Raw genomic sequence first — 22,095 nt, 5'->3', positions numbered from 1 at the left:
AAATGTAAGAAAAGGTTCCGACATTGTCCTGATGAACAAGCGGTCATCTGAGAGTTGCGCCACCTTGGACATGAAAGAAAGCTAATGTTATGTTGCACATCGAAGTGCATAAAAGTGCACAAAAAAAAAAAACAAGCCTGAGTAAAATAACAGTTTGATATCACTCCTTTGTGTCTCTTTAAAGGTTTTCAGCTTGTGTGTATCATACTGGTCGTTATGCTACGCTAACTAGCGGGCCGCTGGTCTCTGATCCATCTTCTTGTCCGGCTCAGGCGATTCTGATGATTAAGCATATTTACCAAAAAGTTGTCATCTTTTCATTTCACAGTACTTTTTTTGGTACTTCTACTTCTCATCACCACATCTCCTTTTGTGTTTTTTAATGGCAGTCACATTTATTTGACAGTTGCAGTTGCACTAAAATAAACATTCATGATTCTTGATACGATTTGTTAAAATTCTGGAATTAAGTGTATTCCTAAAGTTTAAAGAGGATATACGGTGTTTTAGGCAAAAATGCAGTGTTTACTCAGCGCTCCTCGATATAGCCAACAGTCATTTCCTCTTTACCTTCGATGGTTTGACCCAGATTAATAATAAATGTAGGAAGTAGTGAAAGTTTACATGAAGTCACAGAAACAAAAGGGCAAAAAGTTGAAGTTTTTTTGTTTTTTTTTTATTGAATTTCACACGATATAGAATACATGTCATTGAATGGGAAATAACAAGGAGCAAAGATGACATGGCATAATCAGAAAGCAAGCCCTTTGTCAGCAGTTGCTCAAGTGTCAATTTGTGTTCCAGTTGTCGGGTATTTGAACAGGAGGTCAGCGTTTCAGTTCCTTTAAGAACAACAGTAATTAAATTTGGACCTTCTCTTGTTCTTACTGAGCCAACTTTGCAAGTTGAGGTGAATTTTTCCTTCCCGTTTCCAGGTGTTTCTAACGTGGGTCTATAAATGAGCGGTAGCGTGTTCATGAGAGCATAAATAACTCTCTAAAAATCGCGTAAAATATTAATTGGGATATTTTAAAACTTTAGAAGATAAGCAGATATTTGAGACAAATAAACGTCCAAGTCCGTTGAAACTTCCACTGGTGTCTGTGACCGTGCATGACCAATTCGTGTGGTTCCGAAAAGGACGTGGGTTCGATTATTTTCCCAAACTGGGGGATATTTGTTGTCATCGTTGCTCGGATTGAGATTAAAAAGTAATAGCACACGTGTCCGAATTGAGATACATTTTGGTGTATTCACTGTTGGGGCATCCTCAAACCTGGAAGAGGAGTTAGGCACCGAAAAATGTACTGAAGAATAAGTAACTGTGAGGAATAGTGATACGTGCTGCTACGCTTGGCGCCTCCAAGGCCCATTAGGACAAATATCTGATACTATCTGAGATTACTGTGCCTAATTTTTAAAGTCATACTTTGTGCGTAAAGTGTGTTTTTACCTTAACATGCACTCACAAACAGGTGTTTTGGACCCATAAAGTTGTTTTTTTTACCTCCTGCATCACTTTTTTGTAACTCCAGAATGCAGAAAGAGCCAGCCACATATATTTGGGACAAAGCTAAAGGTGTTCCATGGCCACCAGCTAATGTGGGTGAGCACCGGCATGTTGGTTGGACCGAATTTGCCAACTGTTCGTGGAGGCGCTGAACAAGACATTGTGTTTAGCTCAAATCAAAGCGTATGTCTGAAAATGTCTTTGCGTATCTTTCTGCACTCTGGGGTGACAAAGGAGTTTTGTCTCTGTGAGCTCAAGACAACTATTTGTGAGCACGAGGACGGCAAAATACGCCTTTTATGTGAAGTATCATTTCACCCCGTTTAGTAAAATGACTCAATTAACAGGGTTCATTTAGCATCTGCAGTGAGAGAGGAAAGGAAGGGTGGTGATAGGGCACTTCCTGTTGTGCAATAACTTCAGCTGAGCTCTATGAAATGTTGAGACAGACAGTAAGTTCCTCTTGTAACCGTTCAGAAATAAGCGACAGAGGGCAGGACCTCGGGCACTTCTGACCTGAGCCACAGCTCTCACGCGTTTTTTTTTTATAAAACAAATGAAACACTGACACCAAATGATGAGAAAGGGTGAGGAAACAAAGATGAAAACATTTCATGTGTATGGCTCCGGTGCACGCATTGGTTCCATGTGATTAGGTTGGAAGAAGCCAGCAGGATCATATGACAGTAACTTAGTGGTCACAGCAGCTATGAGCTGTTTAGCCTGAGAGAGCAAAATGCCAATGTTCAAAGAGATGATCTTGTTTCACTGCCACCTTCTAACCACTGCAGACACACTCCTAAACTATTTCCCTCAGTGGGTTCTTCAAGGGCCTTTGTGCCAATTTGAATACCGAACCATGAATTCATGCCAACAGCTGACACACTTGGTTTGACCCCTGCAATGAGCTTACCATGGGAGAAAAGTCTCCAAATGTCGACATCTACAACTGGAGAGAGAAAAAAAACAACATCGCTTCTTGTGCATGAAGAGTTTCAAACTTTGCAAATTGAGGTTCAGATAAACTCGATATTTTTGAAGACATGATGAGATTCCAATGTTGCTAAACAGTGAGAGGAAACTTCCCGTTTCTTTGACAGCAGTCATGAATTTTCCGGTAAATATGTGGAAGGTCAGTCAGGTCAGTTGGTTTACTCTCTGTCAACTTCGAAGGGTTAGTTTCAAAATATTCTCGTATGCCATCTTTCATAGGAGATCGAGGAAACTCACGTCGACCCAGTAAATAGACAAACCTGAACTCAGCTCAGCCCAGAGACCAGAAACAGAGGTGGACATGAAATGAAACTCTTCAGTCCTACAAAAATTATTCAGGGGTTAAAGATTAGTGCTTCTGAATGTTTGCCAGTTTCTTTGGAAACACAATTTTGTGTACACTGTAATTCAATTAGCTTAGCTTAGCTTAGCTTAGCTTAAAGGCTCGGCATGGACTTAAAGGTAACCTTCAAAAAATATGCTCAGCATTTTAAATGGCAAGAATATTTGTTTAAGTGTATATTACAAAGATAAAATATGGACCTTGTACGCACAAATGTGTGAAGGTGAACAGAAACTTTTCAATGTCCAAACATTTGTTCTTGTGTGACCTGGTTTAAATACGTCCTACGTACCTTATCAATCTACAAAACTGTAGCATTTCATGTTTATGCACTGAAATTCATTTCAAAGTCCTAAAGTGGAAAGGTTTTGCATTTGACCTCATGATTTGATCAAATGAAGTTAGAAAAAACAGGAATCTAGAGGTGCACTCAGACGGCGTAGACCCCCGCCAGCTCCGTATAAAAATGGCCACGCGCGCACACACACACACAAACATTTGTGCATGACTGTATTTTTATTAAAATGTACACTTTAGAGTTGCATGTTCATGATTGTACTGTTTTAGACTACAAACGCTAAGGCAAACGCTCACCCTCATTATGCAAATCTGTAACATGATACATGACTGGAAATATTTCCAAAGGTTTTGAAAATATAGTTGACCCCCCCCCCCCAAAAAAAGAATTAATTATTAATTAATATAAATGAAATAATAATTTCTATCAAATTAATGGCTATAGAGTTTGTGTTTGTTTTCCGATGCTGTACAGCACAGACGCACAGCTGTTGTCAGATACATTGGTCGATACGGGACGAGTGGAACCCAACAGCCAGGGAGTTTTTGTGTGGTCCTGATGACGGACAGACAGCCCTGTTATCAAAGCCCCCTTGGCGGAGGTGATAATCAGGTGAAATCTGTCAATCAGCACCGGTGGGTGGAACATAACTGTGAGTCAGCTGGGTTTATGATGGGATCGTTATTGATATGACAATTATTGTAATGATTAACAAAAACACCTCAGTTTACCTCGTGAACCCAATGAAACCCTGTAATAAACCCTTGAATGACGCTGTTTTGGGTTGGTTTTTTTTCTTGCAGCAGTAAGAACATGATATGCTTTTCTCTCTTTTTAACTGAGTGATGGACTTATCTGACCTTAATATCAATTACAGCTGGAACAGCAAATGGCCAGCGAAGGTGGAGCAGTCATTGCTGTTGTCAAAAATCCAGGTATTTTCCCATGGCCTCGTGTACACCTGGTCTCCCTTTTCAAGCTGTGGATTCATGCCAGTGGTTGCTGTCTCGTAGCGGCTCCCGGATGGGTGGTTGAACACGGTAACCATCTGCTCTCCGTTCTTCATCAGCCGCAGCCCCATTGGTTTGGAGGATACATTGTGGCCCGAGAAGTTGAAGTAGTAGATTCCTTTGACGGGAGCTGTGAAGATCCCTGGAGGAGATCATGTTCATCGATCAGCGACATGCATGTGAGTGTATGAGTACATCTCAGTATGTGACAAATGTATCTGTTGCGGGGTTGTAGGCACCTGTGTTTGAGTACACATTACTGTAGACGAGGGTGATCTCGGTGTTGAAAGGTCCGGTTGTTCCCCCGCTGCTGCCAAGAGATGCACCGAAGGCCACCCGTCCAGCTGGAGGGGTTGCATGAAACTCAAACCCAAAGAAACTCCAATGACAGAAATGAAGGCAGAGAGGAAATATTCCTACCTTGGAAGCTCTCCTTCAGATCCTCAAACCGTTTCTCTATGTTTTGCAGCTTGGCCTCCAGAGAGCTTAACGTGCTGAAGATTTGGCAGAGGGCATATCAGGTTCCCCGATTTATCCACAGAGCTGGAGAGAGGTGGATGAAAGTTGCTGGTTTTCATGAAGCTTTATCCCGATGCACTGCCATCCTGCACCTGGAGCTCAGTCAAAGCCAGGAAGCAGAGGCACAAAGCTAACAGACACGTTCATTCTTCTCTCACCACTGCTCTGCTTCCTTCATGCCCAATATCAACCCCATTACACAGAAATGACTTTTTTTATTACAGGAAGTCATTACATTAAAAAACTCCTTTCATCAGCTTGGACGAATGCCAGAAATATACTTGAAGTTGACTTTAATAACTTTGTATTCACCGCTAATATAACCGCTTTTCAACAGTTGGTTGAATGATAACTTGGTTCATGTTACATCCTGGTTTCATTTTGTTTTACGCTTTTTAACCCCACATGATCATTCATGGCCCGATGAGGTAAAAACAAAAACTAGAAAATATGAAAAATAACAAGGTCAGATGGTGCAAAATGCAAGAAAATGTGCAATATTCATTCGTCATTTATATTCACTCTTGCAATTTTATTGCTCAATTTCTTCTTCTGCTTTTTCCTTTCCAGTGTATAATCCCATACAGCAGGGGGCTGTACCAAGTGGAGGTTCACTTTGTCCCACCAGATATGAAATAGAAGCACGCAAAAGATATTAATTACAGTACTAAAATATGAAATAATATTTTTTGAATTGAAAAAAATTACCTGAAGTATTTATACAGGGTTTTTGTGTGAAGATAAAGTTCTCCGACTGTAGGATCCTTAATTATTAAGTCCTTTTTAGATAATTTGGCAGCACAGTGACACTGAAGCAGGAAATCAGTTTGCGGTGAGAGACATCAGAACAAAATGAAGAGGCAGAAACAGTCATAAAAAACCCAGAGCCCCAAAGTTTGAGTACCCCTGCTGTGTAGTATTTATATGTACACAAACTGAGGTTATACACACCATTTTTTGCATAATTCTGGTTTGTATCCATGCCTATATATATTATGTTTGTTGTACATTAATACGACTACATTATATATGTTATTTATTTATTCTTATATATGTATGCATTTAAATGGGAGTGATTGCAATGTAGGTCTGGATAAAGTATTCCTGCGTGTACCAAGAGTACATGAAAGTATCTGTGAAGGCACTGGCCCACCAGTTGTCTTGGAGGGCCTGTTTTGTGTGGCAGCGTTGCCTGTTGGAGTCAGATTGTGTACAAGTGTGGATGATTCACTTGGTTCTTGGAGGAAACTGTGATGAAAATACCGCACATATCCAGAGACTGAAATAAACGCTCTGCCTCTCACACTGCACACTGAGTGGGAGGACAGAGCAGACACACCGAGGTGCTCTCAGCTCCCCCACACATTATCTTATCCTCATGTTCAGCCTGTATACTCAGACGCTCAGGCTTGTGAATGAGCGATGTGTGTTGATGACGGGAAGCATGGGGTTCACTCATCAGCTGCCATCTGAGGGTGGGGGGTTGCTACTGAATGACACCACAAAGATGGAAGCATTTACATACATCCACTTTCATCTGTAAAAGATACATCTTTCATTTTTTTTCCTGTAAAGCAGAGCACATAATGTGCGAAAATACGTTGATATGGTTTTGCCAAACTTGACACGTAGAGGTTGCTGTATCTTCTTCTGTCCACAAGAGGGCACCCGGAAACCAAGAGACAGGACGCAGGAGGAGAAAATCATCTCAGAAGAGGAGTGTCACATCTATTGTGTGTGTGTGTGAGTGTGTGCGTGTGTGTGTGTCTGTGTGTACCCTTAATCCTAAAATGAGTTTTATCAGGAAGCTGGCAAGAAAATGCCAAATCAGTTGCAGAATTATGGGAATGCATGATGTCATAGGACATAATTACAAACCATAATGTGACAATAATCAGTGAGGTGGAGAAATCCATTTGTCTCAGATGAAACCGAAAATGTATTAATCAAGAGCTCTCGCTTGAATTGAGGCTCTGAGGAAGAATAAAAGAAAAGAAAAAGAATAAAACAAAATTCAAATTCACTGCCTGTATAAATAGACATCAGTATAAATACACAGGTTAATCAGCTGGAATCGAGTTCCCTGACATTCAGTCAGAGAACGCATGATAGACTGAGACAGAGATCACACCGGACTGGCCTACACCAACTGTTGTAGGCCTGATGGTGCAAGAGTGCCAGTTTGGTTTGAAACACACACACACACACACACACACACACACACACACACACACACACACACACACAATAACAAAGGATCAAATATTCAAGGTTACTCATTTTATTTTCATGATTTTATTTTTCCAACTGAAGAATGTCAAACTCTGAGCCGGTGATAACCAAAGCCCTTGGCGTAACATTCTACCAGCTCCCTCTGGCAACTGTTGGTTTCATGGCAGAGCAGTACAACGTATCGCAGTTTTTCCTGCAGCGCTTCTCGGCTACTCCAGTTATCGTCCTCCTCTGGCTCTAGGACGAATGCTGCGGAGAAAATACACAACACTGATCCATGTGGTACAGCTCATTCCTGGACATGTTCTTGGTTCTATTTACAGGAGGTTCAAGCTCACCTGAGACACCAAGAAGTGTGGGAAGGCCTGGGTCTAGTCCCTGGGCCCTCGTAGTCAGGAGGTGACCCATGGACCTCAGGTCACCGAAGCAGCTCACTGTCTCATAGTACAGTGTCCTCATCAGCTCCATCCTCTCCATGTCCTCATGATGCTGATTTAAAAGGTGTGACAAAGTGGTCAGAGTTAGCATACAAAGAACAAACGGTACCATGAAATATCTTCAGGTTCTCTCCGTACCATGTCATCATCAGTTGATTGTTCTCCAGCTCTCGTTTTAGGGCCTGAGAATTGTCCTGTTCCTGAGTCATCTGATCCTCCAACCTCTGTGAAAAACAAAAGGGATGCACAGATGTTAAGGTAATGGAACAGGACTGGAACCACGCAGACATTTCAACTGAAGAGATAAACACCTGGAACTGGGAGGCCAGCAGCTCCACCATCCTGTGCTGGTTTTCGATGTGCTACTAAGAAAGGAACAGTGCGTTAGAATTAGCTGCTGCATGAAAGACACAGATACTGTTGACACTGTTGACCTGGTTACCAGCGATCCACTCGTACATGGTACAGTTATGAAAGAAGGAAGCTTCCTTTTCTGTCAACAGTTAAATGTCAGGAAGCCATGCTGGACCAGCTCATACCCTCTCATCCATCCTCCTCAGGGACTCAGTGTAGCTCCTGCGTTTTGTTCAGGGCGCTTCTTAATCGGCGTATTTTGGCATTAGCCCAGTTTACATCCTGCGTCGCTGTTCTCCCTCGGTGATTCCTGTAATGTCACCATGTGAAATTTGAATATTCAGCCTCTTTCTTGAAGGGAAACCGTTTTTGAGAATGATGCCGGTGTTGTTTGTGGGAGCCACCAACCTGCCGCTGGGGCTCGTCGTCTGTAGGACGATCTTCTGGCTCGTTTCTGCACCATGACACCAAAAATACCGTCAACTAAGCATATATCCTAGGTTTATGAGACCAGCATAAACACTTACTATGTTTGAATTAATACACAAGAAGAGAGAGGGATTTTGGTGTAAAAAAACAACAACGGTCTTTCTAATATATATTTGGTAACATCAAGAGTTAAATGAATCAACGCAGGATGAAGACTGGGATCATGTATCTGTCAATCGAAGGGCCCTTTTGAGAATACCGACGTGAATGAAAAGACCTATTCCCTCCTTGAAATGTCCGAACATGAGCAGTAAACTATTTAAAAGACTTGCCCCTTAAATAGATTCAGTAGTTCTAAAGAGCAATTGTCACAGACACATACAGAATCTACAGTAAACACACTCTACGTTCATGGGCCATCATCTATGTACTGTACGTACCCAATACACACAGGCTGGTGCGTTCTCAGTGCTGTCAATCAATTCTCAGTGCTGTCAATCAAGCAGCTGCATATTTCCTGCTGTGCAGCACACAGGTGGGGACCATCTATACCCACATGAGGCTAACATCCTCATCCAGTCTGTAAACTACTCTATGAATGATAACACTGATGTTCAGGTTTCGTGCTCTTATTTCACCTGACCTGGTTCATTGTCACATGATGCCAGTATGAATCACATGTCCCTTCATGTCTGTAGTCCATTCACAGTGAATCAACACCTCACTGGGTGGATTTCTACCCACTCCACCACTGAAGGATTAGCTTTCAGAATTTGTAACGAGAGCAGATTCGGTGGATCAGATTTGATTCTCAGCTGCAACTCGAATTGACTGTGCTGCATACAACCCATGTATCGAGATATGTCTGACAAATAGACAGAAATATCCGTCTGGCTTTGTTTGGCTTTCCTCCCAGACTGGCAGGCTTCTCTCAGTGGAGCCAGCAGGAGCGCAAATAAAAGCTGCCTTTGTCTTTTAATTTGTCAATCATCTAAGAATAAAGTTGACTTCATAGGTATGGCACACTGAGAGGTTTCTGCCCCGTCTCTGGTGTCTGCTAGGACTCTGTTTATTTTACTTGTGGCTTCGTGTATGCACATGTGTACTTTTATGACATATATGGAAACTGTGTGAGGGCATTACTGTGAATAATTCTGTTGGCCTGTCAGCAAACACATACACACACACACACACACACACACACACGTGTGTGTTGCCGCATGACCAGCATTGCATTGTACTTACATGGGGATGTTGTTCTGCCAGATTCTCTAACAGGACTTAATATATTGAAAAGGATTTACTAACAAAAAGAAAGAGCCCTATCAGCCTGTGACTGACTAGGCCGATCCAAACATGTATCTCAAAGCAGCCTGCAGTGAGATCCCTGTGCCCAGGCAGAGAGGGGGGCTGAGGGTAGATTGCTGTCCCAGTTCCATCCAGCAGAGCCGGCAGGGGGCAGGAACCAGGGTGTACCCCTCAAGCCCCACCAGCTGCCTTCCAGGAAGCTTCGAAGGCAGCAGAGCACGAGAGCAGCGGGGTTTGGAGGAGCTTCTTCATGTGCACGGACAGTTTTTCCAGACCTCCCCCCAGCCTTGTACCAGCATGGTCTACAGGTAGAACGGGTTCTGTAGGGGTTGTGCATGCACTTTAAGATATCTCAGCTTTTACAGAAAAACAAAGTTTACAGTGTTGTTGTATCGTTTAGTTTTCTCATTACAGTATCCTTAAGCAACTTTTTTGCAGTTCTTAAACTCCTCAAGGGTAAATGTATTCTGAGTCTGTTTAGGGTAAAAAGAAAACAGCCTGTTTTATCAACCGACTCCTATTAGTATAATTTATAAACCAGTGGAAGGAGGGATTAAAGTCTAGCTCTGCTCAGCAGGGTCCCTACCCTGCTAAATACCCAATACTTTCATCATCTTAGTACTAATTCCCCTCTGTAATTAGATGTGATGTGGAGGGCATGTGAGGCCTCCATCCGACATATTGTAATGTCTTCAGGGGCTTCGGCAGGTTTCCGTACAGGGGAAAGATTGAGGATTTAAATAAGTAATGAGGTCTCACATCAGAGGTGATCGGAGCAGGAAGAGCATGAGCTGTCGGCCGTCACGGCTGGATGTGTTATTAAACGGAGTGACATTCTCTACAATTGCTGTGTTGTTTCTGACATGTGACAGTTTTGTGTTTTGTAGTGAGTGCCTGGAGCTGTCAATTATTTATGTCAAGTCCAATACTCTTTATCTCCTCCTGGGGGGTGGTTCTTTGCTAAACCTCTAAGATTGATTTTTCAATCTAGATTGTGCCTGGATATAAATAATATAAAAATATGATGATAACTTCATTATAGAAACACATTTTAAAAAATGCTTTGTTCTTATCGTTTCTTTCTTTGTTGTTGTTAACGTAGGTAACACAGAACTCTTGAACAACTCTGTTTTATATAGCCTCAACTGGGAGACGGTTATGTTAGTGTAGCCTAGCATACAAGCTAAGAGATGTGTTCATTTGAAAGATGTTTAACCAGGTAAGCTATTCTCCTTGTTCTAGCTCTTAATGCTAAGCTAAGCTCATTTTCAGTTGGCAATAGCTTCTTTTTCTCACTTTTTACTTTGCCAAAGATGGTCTGTTTCCTTAAAACTGTTACGGGATTGTGTTGAAGTTACTTGCTAGTAGCTATACTGAGATGACAACAAATTAAATTAAGCTACGTAGCTAGCAGGTCCAAGCTAGCAAACAGCATCCCTGAGAAGATTGGCTTATATTAATTGTTTTGTTCTTTTTTGTCTTTTATTCCTATTTTTTCTTTATTACCTATGGAGTTAACAAAATAATTGGTGGGTAAAAACACTTTCTTTTTTTTAAAGGCATTAATGTCCCCAGAACACCATGGCAGTGTTGCAGGTTAAACAAACACTTAGGCTATCTCTTGGTAATCTGTTAACATTATATTTAACTTTTTCAGAAATTATCCAATGTCATGGATGCTACTTGTGTTGCAGATCTGGTCGTCTCTGCTAAAAAATTATGAGTGAAAACGCAAAAGGAATATTTTCATGTAAATGTAGTCATGCTAACATAAAACGAAAACAGGACTTGCAGCTGAAAATATTTGAAGAATAAAAAGTGAATGAAGGCATCGAGTAGCTGAATGGTTCAGGTTCATATGACACAGTTGCACCAGTTTGATTCCTGGCTGGTCGAACTGTTCAGAGCATATCATCCCTCAACTATTCTTCCAGTTTCCTGTCTTTCTCCTCGATCTTCATCTCAGCTTTAAAGGCCCCAAAACATTAAAAAATAAATGATAGGGCTGCAGCACAGAATGTTCTCCCAGAGTTTTCATCATAGGGAATGTTACACTACCTTTGGGGAAAAAAAACAACAAAAAAAGTCTACAAACATAACAACATGCTAATATTTTAATAATATTTTATTTTTAGTTTTGTTGTGCTGCCCCAGATATATTAATTCAACATGTTATTGCAAGCTTATAAACGTAATACTACCCCCCCCACCCCCAATTAAAGTCACAACAACGGCAGACTCAAAGCCCAAAGTTAGCTTGTACACCATTTACCTTGTAGTCGAATCTGCAGCTACACAAATATTTTGTCTGTACCGAACACATCAACCACTGAGTGTTTTCCCATTAGGAATAAATGGCTGTTCACCCACTTCCCTCTCTCGTGCAGCACTATGAAGCCCGAATGCCTGCTGGGCTAACGCATGAGGTCACTCGGCATCTGTGGCGGCTGTCACAATAAAGATGTCAGCATATATCAGTGTCACTATATGCAGCAGATAAGGTTGTGCCAGAGATGGACTGAAAATGGGAAGTGCTGTGATGGTGGTCGTTGGAATGATGATTATATTGGGAATAATCATGATAGGATGATGAGGAGGAGGATGAATGCCGTTCCCCCCTGTCAGCTGGACGACTAAGTGTCTTCATCGCTACGTACTTGCTAGCCTACACTGATATTTGCAACAGTGAATTCGACAGTCAGCAGCACCTCTGTGGTTTTGCAGCCATAGTGCATCACAATGACTCCCAGTCTTATCTGCATCACAGGGGAAAGACTTAGGGGAATAAGAGAGAGAGAGAGAGTGAGAGGGAGAGAGAGATATTAAGTGGTTATTTGGACTAGAGAGGAGGCAGAGCAGGATGAGAGAGAGAGGCGATAACAGACGTGCATATGAGCAAACGAGGGATGCAGAGGAACACAGAAAGAAGTGATGGAGCAGAGAGAGAGAGAGAGAGAGAGAGAGAGAGGGACTGCAGCAGCAGTGACGTCACAGACAGCTTGGAAAGGTTTCCCCCTATAATCTGTCATTTTCTCAGCCGGAGAATTTAGTATTATTGAGAAGGCAGACATGAGAATAAATCATTAAAATCTTCTAGTCAAGCAGCACGTTGCTAAAAAACACCGTATTAATGTGATGTTTTCATTTTGAATAGCAGTATGTGCAAAGACAACATGGATGCAGTGTGTTGGCGAGACAACGCCAGCGTATCAAGCTGTGCCGACAGATGCTCCAAACTGTGGTAAATCAAAGGTTAGCTCAGGCCATCTCCTTAGTGCAGCATCATGGTTGTTCATTTATTTCAGCTTGTGCATGTTCACCGTCTGGAGGTTTGTGTCATAGCAACAAAGTTTCACAACTCTATCACAGATTCATGCTGGAGCAATTAAGACAGAGAGTTTTGCTGCAGGGTAACATTGTTATTTCCCTCTGGGGATCCCGTCACAGCCCTAGTTGACACTTTTGACTGACACACTTTTAAATGAGATCGACAGTGAGGGAGACGTAGCCTTGGAGGTGCGAGTGACATTACAAGGATGCTTGCAACTTGTCGGGATGTGCTGTACCTCTCCGGAGCACCGCAGAGTGACAGAGTTACATCAAAGTTGGGTTTGATGGCAGAAGTGCTGCACGCTCTAGATGTGGCTGCTGTGTGATTTTAAACTACACCATTCTAGGGCACTACTAGAAAGCAGTGAGAACGTCTGTTCAGAGCTTTTCAGAGTTGAGATAAATGACCTTGATGATGTCATCAGGATTAGTTCAGGTTATTATTTGAGGCCACATGATTTCTTCCAAGGATCAATGCAGTTAAATTATTAAAGCAAGCAAAGCCTGGCATATTATACTATGAACTTATATTGTAGGATTAAAATTTTTTTTTTTATTGATTTAGAACATATGTCTGTTATTTTTGACAATTCCTAAGAACTCCAACTTTGGGACAGAATCATGACAGCCATTAAAAACAAGACGCAAACAATGATTCTGCATCACATTTAACAAATATTTGCATCAAGACCTGAGTCATGGGAGTAACCAGGTACTGTTTTGAGGAATTAGTTAGGCTTCCTAGTTGGTCAGCTTGTTCCTGTCCTAAATGCTAAGCTAAGCTAAAGCTCAGCTGGCAACTGCTACTAATCTGGAAAAAAACATTTGTTTTTCAAAAGTTTGCTTGAATCATATCGTTGCACTGCGATTAGACAACAACTCAAAATGATCCAGACAGTGATGCAAAACCAAACACTGAACCAAAGTTCAATTTGAAAACGCAAAGTTATTTCAGGCCATGTGTATCCACAGTACACACACACACACAAACACACACACTCATACACACACAGATGGCTCATCTGCCCTGTTGTCACTGAGATAGCGCAGAAAATAGCACAATGGCAACCAGAAACGACATAAAAACACATAGCAATGATGGGAGTATTTGTTAAATGTGATGCTTTGCGAGCTGACTGTTTATGTACATTATTCATTTCAGCTCAGTGCGTCTGCGTTTTGCTGAGGATGTTTTTCTTCTACAAATTATAAATACGAACGGATGCTGAAACTCTGACCCAAAGACTGAGATTCATGTTGCTGAACTGTCACAGCCCTTATTTGTACATCCTTTAAGCATACTGAACTGACATTATCAACAAGTTTGAATAATAACTCAAGGAAAAGGTTTTACTTGAAAGTTTAGATATGTTTCTGACAGTAAATTAAAAAAGAGAAGAAAACCAATGCTGGATAATAAATAAATCCAATGACAAGTCAGAATTTTGAGTTAAATAAAATTGAAATTGTGCCACTAAAAATCCTGAATATGAAACAGAAAGTCATAATTACTGAAAAGCAGTTACGTAATGACTTCTGTGGCTATTAGAGCTTTTCTACACTTGTGAAAATGACCTTGAGAGTAAGTTGGCACGGTTTCACCTCTGCAGATCTTTTCCAGAACTGCTTGAGTAGCAGGAGTCTATTGTGTTAGGTGCATTTGCAAGAAGCTGATGAGACAGATCATATCTTCATGACAGATGTCTCATCAAACATATAGTTACTCATCATAGCCTGAGCATCCTCACCTCCCACATGGTCGCTCCCTCTGACCAGGAAGCTGCCCCCTTCAACATGAAGAATTCGGATCCCTGCCGAGTTGATTTTTCTCAAGTGTCTGCCATCATCAAATACAATCGCGAGGATATAAATAAAACTGTGTTGGCCTCGAGGTTCGTGGATGCTCAATGAAGCATGGAATCCTGTATTGTCACATTGCTGCTCAGTGGGGGAGGAAAATAAGACGCCGCGCCTGCCTCATCTGCATGGTTTATGATTATCTTTTTTTAATTGTGCCACTTTAGCCGACGTGTACTTACCATCTAGTTTTGAGAAAACCATTGTCAGAGCAGGTCTCTGCATTTTCCCCAGTAGAACTAATGAGATGGTTTAAGAAAACAGTTTTGTGTGAGGAGTCATAAATGGATAACGTAAGGGCAAAGGTAAAGAGGGCAAATACTATAAAGGCTGGGGGGAGAGGTTAGTGCTTCATAAGTTGTCCACACTGAAGTGGAAGCAGACATGTAGGTTGGTGTAATCAACCTCAATAAGGAACCTTAACATCTTGCCTGAGGTTTCTTCATGCAAATAAATGAACACACATGCATCAAATCCATTTAGATGATCCCTCTCTCTCTCTCTCTCTCTCTCCCTCTCTCTCCCTTATTGTCTCTCTCTTTCTCTCTCTGCAAGTGTGTGGCGCCATAGTGAAAAACACTGCAGTTCTTACAGCCAGTCAGTCAGAGCCAGTCGCCTATACACGCTGTCTCTCTCCCTCATTCAGAGCCTGGCTCACTCTTTTTACGCTCCTCACGCGCTGATCATCGCCTCCTCACTGCATCTGTCTTCCTCTCCCTGAAGTGAGCTACAATGCATCCTCCTTTCCCCTCTTCTTCCTCTCCGCTTGCCTGTTACCATTCGGGGGTCCCTTTAACACACAGGGCATTTTTGCAAAGCTGGGGACCATAAAACCTTTGCTGTAGGACTTTGGAGACGGGACAAGGCTGGTTCTTGGGTCTGAGGAGACGGCTGCTGCTTCTGTTGGGATGCAGATCTTTGTGGGACCTCCGCTTGCTGTGTAACTGCGCTCGGTTGCTCTCTGAAAAGTTGCAGGAGGGCGCACATCAATCAAGAACCTCATCTTACCTCACCTCTGTTGACAGCTCACAGTGTGTAAGAGCACTTTGATCAGAAAAGATTTGTGCGTGTGTGTGTTTGTTAAGTCCCAGAGATTTATGAGAGTACAGTGTGTATTCATATGCTTTTCTGTGAAAGCATTTACTTGGATGTGTGTGATTGTATCTGTGTGTACAGTGTTGAATGGGTAATGTTCTTGTGCAGTGTCACTCTCTTCACTCCAGGTGTTAGACTAAAACGCTTAGCTGGCTGGAGGGTGAGAAAGGCTTCCCAGACACCCACCACTCTTGGCAGCCTGACAAAAGCTCCTTAACACCCTGAAGAGAAAAGTTAAAGAAGGCTTTAGATACGGAATTAGGAGCAAGAGATGGAACCTAAACTGGGGCAGGAAAAGTGGACAATGTGAACAACACTTGATGTGAGATACGAAGGAGTTAAACTCAAGCTAGGACGTACTCTGGGGGTAAGGAGTCTACATGGATACAGAATATAGTATCATCAAATCTGTTGATAGGACCCTCAGGTAGTGCAATGGTCTTTTTTGTAGTCTACCAATATGGGAGCTACTGGTTTGGTTCCCAGTCTTAACTATAGCTTGGGTGGTCATCCATACAGGCTCAAATGAGTGAGGGTTTTTGTTATGGTCGCTGCACTAGCGCCTCCTCTGGTCAGTTGAGGGGATGGCTGATGAAGGGGAAGTGGGGGGAATAATGTGATCCTCCCACGTACGGTGTCGTCCCTGGTGAAACTCCTACCTGTCAGGTGGAAAGATGCAACCCACAACTCCACATGTGACAAAGGAGGAATATGGTAGTCCAGCGCTCCCCAGAGCAAAAGAGGGGGTGGAGCAGCAACCAGGACAGGACGGTGGGGTGAATTGGCAATATAGAGTTGGGGGACAGGAAGAAAAGGAAAAAAAAACATTCATGTTATTTTCAAAAATAGATCTTCCAAATCACTGATCCAGAACACGATCCATACCATCAGAAGCTCAGGGGCTCCATATATCAAGATGATTTCCAGAAGCTAGAATGTTCTTTCAACCATTTCACATGGAACTTGGTTGCTCATCGAAAAACACCACTTCTGCTGATATCCTGCCAGTGGCCGAGAACAGTCTGGAGGATCTAGATTGCCTCTGAAAGGTAATCTGGTAATATCACCCATCTATCTACTTCATCAAGTTATATTCTTGGCTGAGGTCAGAAAAAAGCGTCTAGAATCAGATTTAGAATCAATCACGAATGAGGAGTCAAAGGTTTTTCTTGGCAGTTCTGGTTTAGAGGGACCATTTTCTCTTCTCCTAACACCTCCGACCTTAACCTCTCTAACCTCTGCAACACTTTCAAGTGTATTCCCTCTTCTTAACTACAACCCTGACTCATTCAGTCCCTCCTCTCCTCCATTATTCGCCCTCCATCTCCATCCTCTCTCATGTTTTCAGGTGGAGGCAGACCAACGTAGGATCCCTGTCTCTGCTCCTCACACACTGACCAGGACCGCACGGCTGTTTTATCAGCGTGAGATCTTCCTCCAAGAGAAACTCATTAATCACGGGCTGACTGCCATATGAGATCCAGCAGCACGGTGCAGAACTGGCCCGGACTACTGACTTTCAGCTTCACATAAAACAATATTTGTGTCTCTGAGGAGCTCTAGCGGCGTGTCTTTCCGCCATCAGCCATGCAGGTGTCCTTTGCATGTACAGACCACGGGCTGAAGGCCCCTCGCAATGGCGAACACAGCAAGCAAAACGCCACCAGCCCCAACACAGCCAGCCAGGCTCGTGCTCGTTTTCGCACTGTGGCCCTGATAGCTCGCAGCCTGGGATCCTTCACCCACCGCTACCACCACAACCTGAAGGAGTCCACCGCCAAGCTCACGGGCATGAAGTACCGGTACGTAGACTGTGTGAGAGAAAGGAGTGAGGACGATGAAGGTGTGTGTAGTTTCTGCCTCAACTCAGAATATGACGCAAAGAGAAATTATGAATGGCATCATGAATGGGAAGTGGTAGAAACTGGAGATAAAAAGAACATGAGAAGAAAAAAATGCAAAGAAAAATGTCCTGATGGAGACAATGATGTATGAGCAGTAACAGGTGATGAGTGGGATGGTGTGTGTGTGTGTGTGTGTGTGTGTGTGTGTGTGTGTGTGTGTGTGTGTGTGTGTGTGTGTGTGTGTCTTCAAGATGGAGTAGACATTATATAATTATTCAGCAGATGATTTTCACAAAAGTTGCATTAAAGATTTTAATTTAGTTGAGTATTTGTATTGAAATGTAAACCAGTGTCAGCCCACTGGTGTTCCGCATGGTGAACATGGTGATACTGGACAACCCAGTAACAACCTCTGAAGATCCTATTATGTGGGGATGGCAAAAAAAAAAATTTGATTAATTTCAGTGTTAGTATCCAAGGTGGACACACAGAATCTCTGGTTCAGCAACATTGTGCTGTTTTCTGTGGTTAATACTGTTCCATAGTGAAAAAACTGTAATAGTTGTTCAGTTGTTCTTCTTAAAGTGAGAATTACTCTAAGGAAATCATGTTTTACATTGATCCAGTTAGGGTTAGACACATAAAACAAGATATCAAATGTGTTCTGAATGCAACCTACCTTGAGAGGCGGGATCACGATGTCACAAGATAACATGAGAAAGCATCCTGTCAGGCTTCAAGTCATACCCCCCAAGCTACCATGTTTCTGACCAATCGGCTTCCTTCGTGGAGATTCAGGCGTGGTTTAAGTGTGATGACAGCAAGTTGGTTAATTCAGCACAAAAACAGAGGCTCCTGAAGAGGTTAACCTAGATGCTGCTGTCGCATCAGTTAGGTCACAAAGAGAGTTTTTTTTTTTTATTATTATTTCAAAGAACAGTAGTGAACACCAGCGAAGCCTTTTCTCCATCAAATAAGATGTTTTCACTCTTCTACCGAGTCGTTTCAGTTCTTTGACAGCAACAGATGGTTCTGTTGTTTGTCCACGGGACCTTGTTCAATGACATAAACCATCTGACACGTGAGGCAACCAACCCAACTCCTTCTACAAAGTCTGGTGTTTGTTGGTGCTAACCACTACCCCAACCTGCACCCTGATGCAGACCCTTCTGTTCTAACATCAGTAACCACAGATTGTTGTATGTCAGAACTCATGTGCCAACCATGAAAAAGATCATGTATTGCTGTGTTCAGAGCTCATGGTCATTTTAATGTTAGGGACTAAATATAGACAATACACACCAAATAAACCATATATCAGCTCTAATAAAGTAGACCAAAAATAATGAATTATTGTTGAAAGAGTCTCACCTAGGAGCAAACACAATGAAACCTGGAGATTTGTTACAGTGAAGGTGTTGGGGAACATCTGCACTAGGAAAGTTCAGTAAGATATTTGAACTTGCTTATCTCATAATGTCATACAGGATAAAAGCTCATGATACACAAAAAAAATGTAGATTTCAATTTTATTTTTGGTTTAACTGAATTCATAATCGGGCATCACGGTGGTGCAGTGGTCAGTACCGTCGTCTCACAGCAAGAAGGTTCCAGGTTGGAGCCCCGACTGGAGCACAGGATCTTTCTGTGTGAGTCTCCATGTTCTCCCTGTTCCTGTGTGGGTTCTGTCTGGTACTCCAGCTTCCTCCCACAGTCCAAAGACATCAAGAGGGGACGAGGCTGATTGATACTCTAAATTGACTGTAGGTGTGACTGTGAGTGTGAATGGTTGTCTGTCTCTATGTGTTGGCCCTGTGATGGACTGGTGACCTGTCCAGGGTGAACCCCACCTCTCATTCAAAGGCAGCTTGGATAGGCTCCAGCCCCCCCCCCCCCCCCCCCCCACGACCCTTATCAGGATAAACAGTTGAAAATGGATGGATGGATGAATTCAAAAATTACCCAGCTGATTCCTGCATAAACCCTCATCGTATCATAGCTGATCTTAAAGGTCTCCCTTCTTGAAGAAATTAGTTCAAGGTGCTAGTTCTCATTAACCGGCATACCATGCAAAGAGTGACACAGCCGTGCAGTAGAGCTCTCCATGTGTGTCTGAGTGGGAGTCATAACAAGGCTTGGCGGAGTAAACAATGCTCTCTTATCTCGGTGAGTGGGCTCCTAACCCAGGAGCCAAAGAGTAGCTTTCACCTCATACCGTTAGAACTCGCAGGAGAGGATGGAGAGGAAAACAGAGCCAGAGAGTGGATGATAGAAACGGATGGATTTAGAGAGGAAAGAACAAAAAATGGAGAGATTGACAGAAAAAGAAAAGTGGGGCACACGGGTCAGCTCACAGAAAAGAAGCAATTAGCAGAATCAGAGCAGATTGGATGCAGAGCAGCTAAATGTGATAAGCATCTGCTTGTCACACAATCTCATCTCGTTTCCATAACAACATTGAAATGGCTAACTTCCTCTTCCCAGCACCCAACAAGCTTGGTGAATCCAATGTGTCATCAAATATTTTCCCATTAACCCAATTACATCACTGTTTCAAATAGAATTATATACAGTCAAAAGATGCTTGTTCTTATGACTCCCTCTTTCCTTGGGGAGAAATTTTGCAGCACTGATGCAGGAGCATTGCTGACCTCAAAAATGTTGCGTAGTGGTTTGTAACGTGGGTTTGTTCATTATTGTAATTCTTCCTAACAAAACACAGTGAGGATGATAACAGAAATGCCCTCTGAACATTTTTATTGGGTGAAAAACCTTCATCTACCGCTTCTCTCTCACTTTTTCCAAATCTGTTCAGTTTAAGGTGATTCGCAGGCAGCTGACAGGGAATCTCTTCCTCCTCAATCAACCAGTAGAAATAAATCTGTGTTGCACACTTTCTCTCAAAGACGTTTGTGGGCGTTTGCACTGACACGTTACTGTACAAGCATGTATGTGCACTCGATGTGTGAGGCATTCAGGGAGCATCTGAAGGCGTAGCAAGTTGAAGCGCAAGATGCAGCGTACACAGCATGAACTAATAATACCACCATCTGCAGCATTTTTAGTTGTCATGGCGATCCAAGATAGTTCTATCTCGGAGTCCCCTACTTGCAACCTTACAAGGCTGTTTGACCTTTTCCTAAAATAATTGTGCTCATATGTGCCAAAAATGGTGATGTAACCAGACACGCTGGCTTTACAAGTTGTGCCGATTATTTCTGGTTCCTGGTAGGGGGCCCCTGGTCGTCTGGACCGAAGTGCATAACGGTCATTAGGCACCAGAAGGGCTTTTGATAGTCCAGGAGGTTCGGGGGAGATTCCGCTTGGTTGCTTCAGAGCCGAGCTGCAGATGGGAATGCAAAAATCCCTTCTGTTGGTTCCTTTGGATGGACTGGCCAGCAGAGAGAGAGAAAGAGAGGGAGTCAGCCTCTGCTGTGTTTGCATCTGTGTCAAGAGTGAGTAAGCATGTGTGCACAAGATATAGCGAGCAAATGTGGTTGATACCAGTCATTTCACCCAAAGTACTCTCTATTCTGTTTTGCACAATTAGTTTCCTTCAAGTTTTGCAGGAAAGCGGGAGTTTCTGTGTCATTTCTTTCTTTGAAACAGCCCCAGAGTGAATGTCATTCTTGCATTCATGGATGTCTCCGCTGTGCCTCTAGCCTTTTAATTAAAAGTATTTTCCCTTTTTGAATCACTCTATTTCATTCACCAGCAGGCTAGCAGACCTTAAAGCAAAAGCATTGGTGTTAGGGAGTTGTTTTTTTTATTATTATTTCTCTTCATTGACCTAAAATCCATGCAAGAGTAGATACATTTGAAAAATATATATTATACATTTAACTGCCCGGCTGTGGGTTGCACCAGCTGTATTTTTATATACTCTGTCCAAGTTCTATCTTAGGATGGATTTTATGTTCTACACATATTTAAGGTTGCGTCAGCTTAAATAGTTTCAACATAGGCTGCAGTTACGGCTCAAATCTTACACCTAGCTCTCCGTAGGTGTAAATATAGTGTTTGTCATGGTGCACAGCTTTGAAAGTTGGAATACAGAGGACGTTGTAGCCATGTTTGATGGTTTAACCACTTTATTTCTGCAGTCATTTTATCTGATTTAGGCTATAATTATCACCTGATCAGGATGCTTTGTCCTAATTAACGTACCTTTTTGTTTTTGGGGGGCTGAGTAATTTGTGAGTTTTAAAGTGTTAGCCTCTTTGCCATTGGGTCACAAAACATTCAGGCAGGAGGCACATCAAGTCTCTGTGACAAAATTTTGGTTAGTTTGGATGTTGTGTCGGAGTTGTTTTGGTAAATTTTCCGTCTCAGTGGTTCAACCAAACAAACTAGGTTTAGTGTCAAACAAATTAGTTTCAACTGATGGTTTATTATGGGCTTTAACTAGAATATAGCGGGTGCAGAATGCTGTGATGCTGTTTTAATGTCATCACCTTTCAGAAAGCTGTTGTTAATGTTTGTTAACCATTAAAAGAACATTTCCTGGGCCACAGCAATCCTCCTCTGGGTGTACAC

General features: G+C 42.4%; 2 protein-coding genes and 1 long non-coding RNA gene across 5 annotated transcripts in view; 1 reads left to right on the top strand and 2 right to left on the bottom strand.

Moving 5' to 3' along the window:
* Nucleotides 1–4,015: 4,015 nt before the first annotated feature.
* Nucleotides 4,016–4,851, bottom strand: LOC147261507 (complement C1q tumor necrosis factor-related protein 6-like). Its single transcript, XM_086205080.1, has 4 exons — nt 4,832–4,851; nt 4,575–4,648; nt 4,376–4,498; nt 4,016–4,299 (listed from the first exon to the last, which is right to left on the bottom strand). Exons 1-4 carry the CDS (start codon nt 4,849–4,851, stop codon nt 4,016–4,018), a joined length of 501 nt encoding a protein of 166 aa, XP_086061206.1.
* A 2,261-nt stretch (nt 4,852–7,112) lies between these two features.
* LOC147261506 (uncharacterized) lies at nt 7,113–8,033 on the bottom strand. The gene is made up of 5 exons (XR_015116112.1): nt 7,882–8,033; nt 7,654–7,707; nt 7,481–7,566; nt 7,244–7,394; nt 7,113–7,154 (listed from the first exon to the last, which is right to left on the bottom strand). It is a non-coding gene; the product is annotated as an uncharacterized LOC147261506 (long non-coding RNA).
* A 1,563-nt stretch (nt 8,034–9,596) lies between these two features.
* kcnab1b (potassium voltage-gated channel subfamily A regulatory beta subunit 1b) overlaps nt 9,597–22,095 on the top strand; it is a 43,339-nt gene continuing 30,840 nt past the window's right edge. Inside the window, exons 1-2 of one of the 3 annotated variants that reach the window (XM_086203548.1) lie at nt 9,597–9,741; nt 17,064–17,517. In XM_086203548.1, coding sequence (XP_086059674.1) covers nt 17,303–17,517 — 215 coding nt within the window. In that variant the 5' untranslated portion in view covers nt 9,597–9,741; nt 17,064–17,302. Of the gene's footprint in view, nt 9,742–10,421; nt 10,653–15,227; nt 15,656–17,063; nt 17,518–22,095 lie in introns of those variants that run through there. The other 2 variants (XM_086203549.1, XM_086203547.1) reach the window with 2 other exon arrangements.

Source organism: Aulostomus chinensis, chromosome 5, assembly GCF_037954235.1.
Source record: "Aulostomus chinensis isolate RoL2024-O1b breed Wild chromosome 5, RoL_Achi_v1.0, whole genome shotgun sequence".
Lineage (NCBI taxonomy): Eukaryota > Metazoa > Chordata > Actinopteri > Syngnathiformes > Aulostomidae > Aulostomus > Aulostomus chinensis.
The sequence above is the reverse complement of the archived record's forward strand: the minus strand, read 5'-3'. Positions and strand labels throughout refer to the sequence as shown.

Excerpts from the sequence above, each read along its gene's own strand:
- LOC147261507 (XM_086205080.1), bottom strand. The coding sequence starts at position 4,851 with ATGAAGGAAGCAGAGCAGTG. Across the intron at positions 4,649-4,831 it reads ATGAAGGAAGCAGAGCAGTG|CACGTTAAGCTCTCTGGAGG; the intron begins GTGAGAGAAGAA and ends CCAAATCTTCAG. Across the intron at positions 4,499-4,574 it reads TCTGAAGGAGAGCTTCCAAG|CTGGACGGGTGGCCTTCGGT; the intron begins GTAGGAATATTT and ends CAACCCCTCCAG.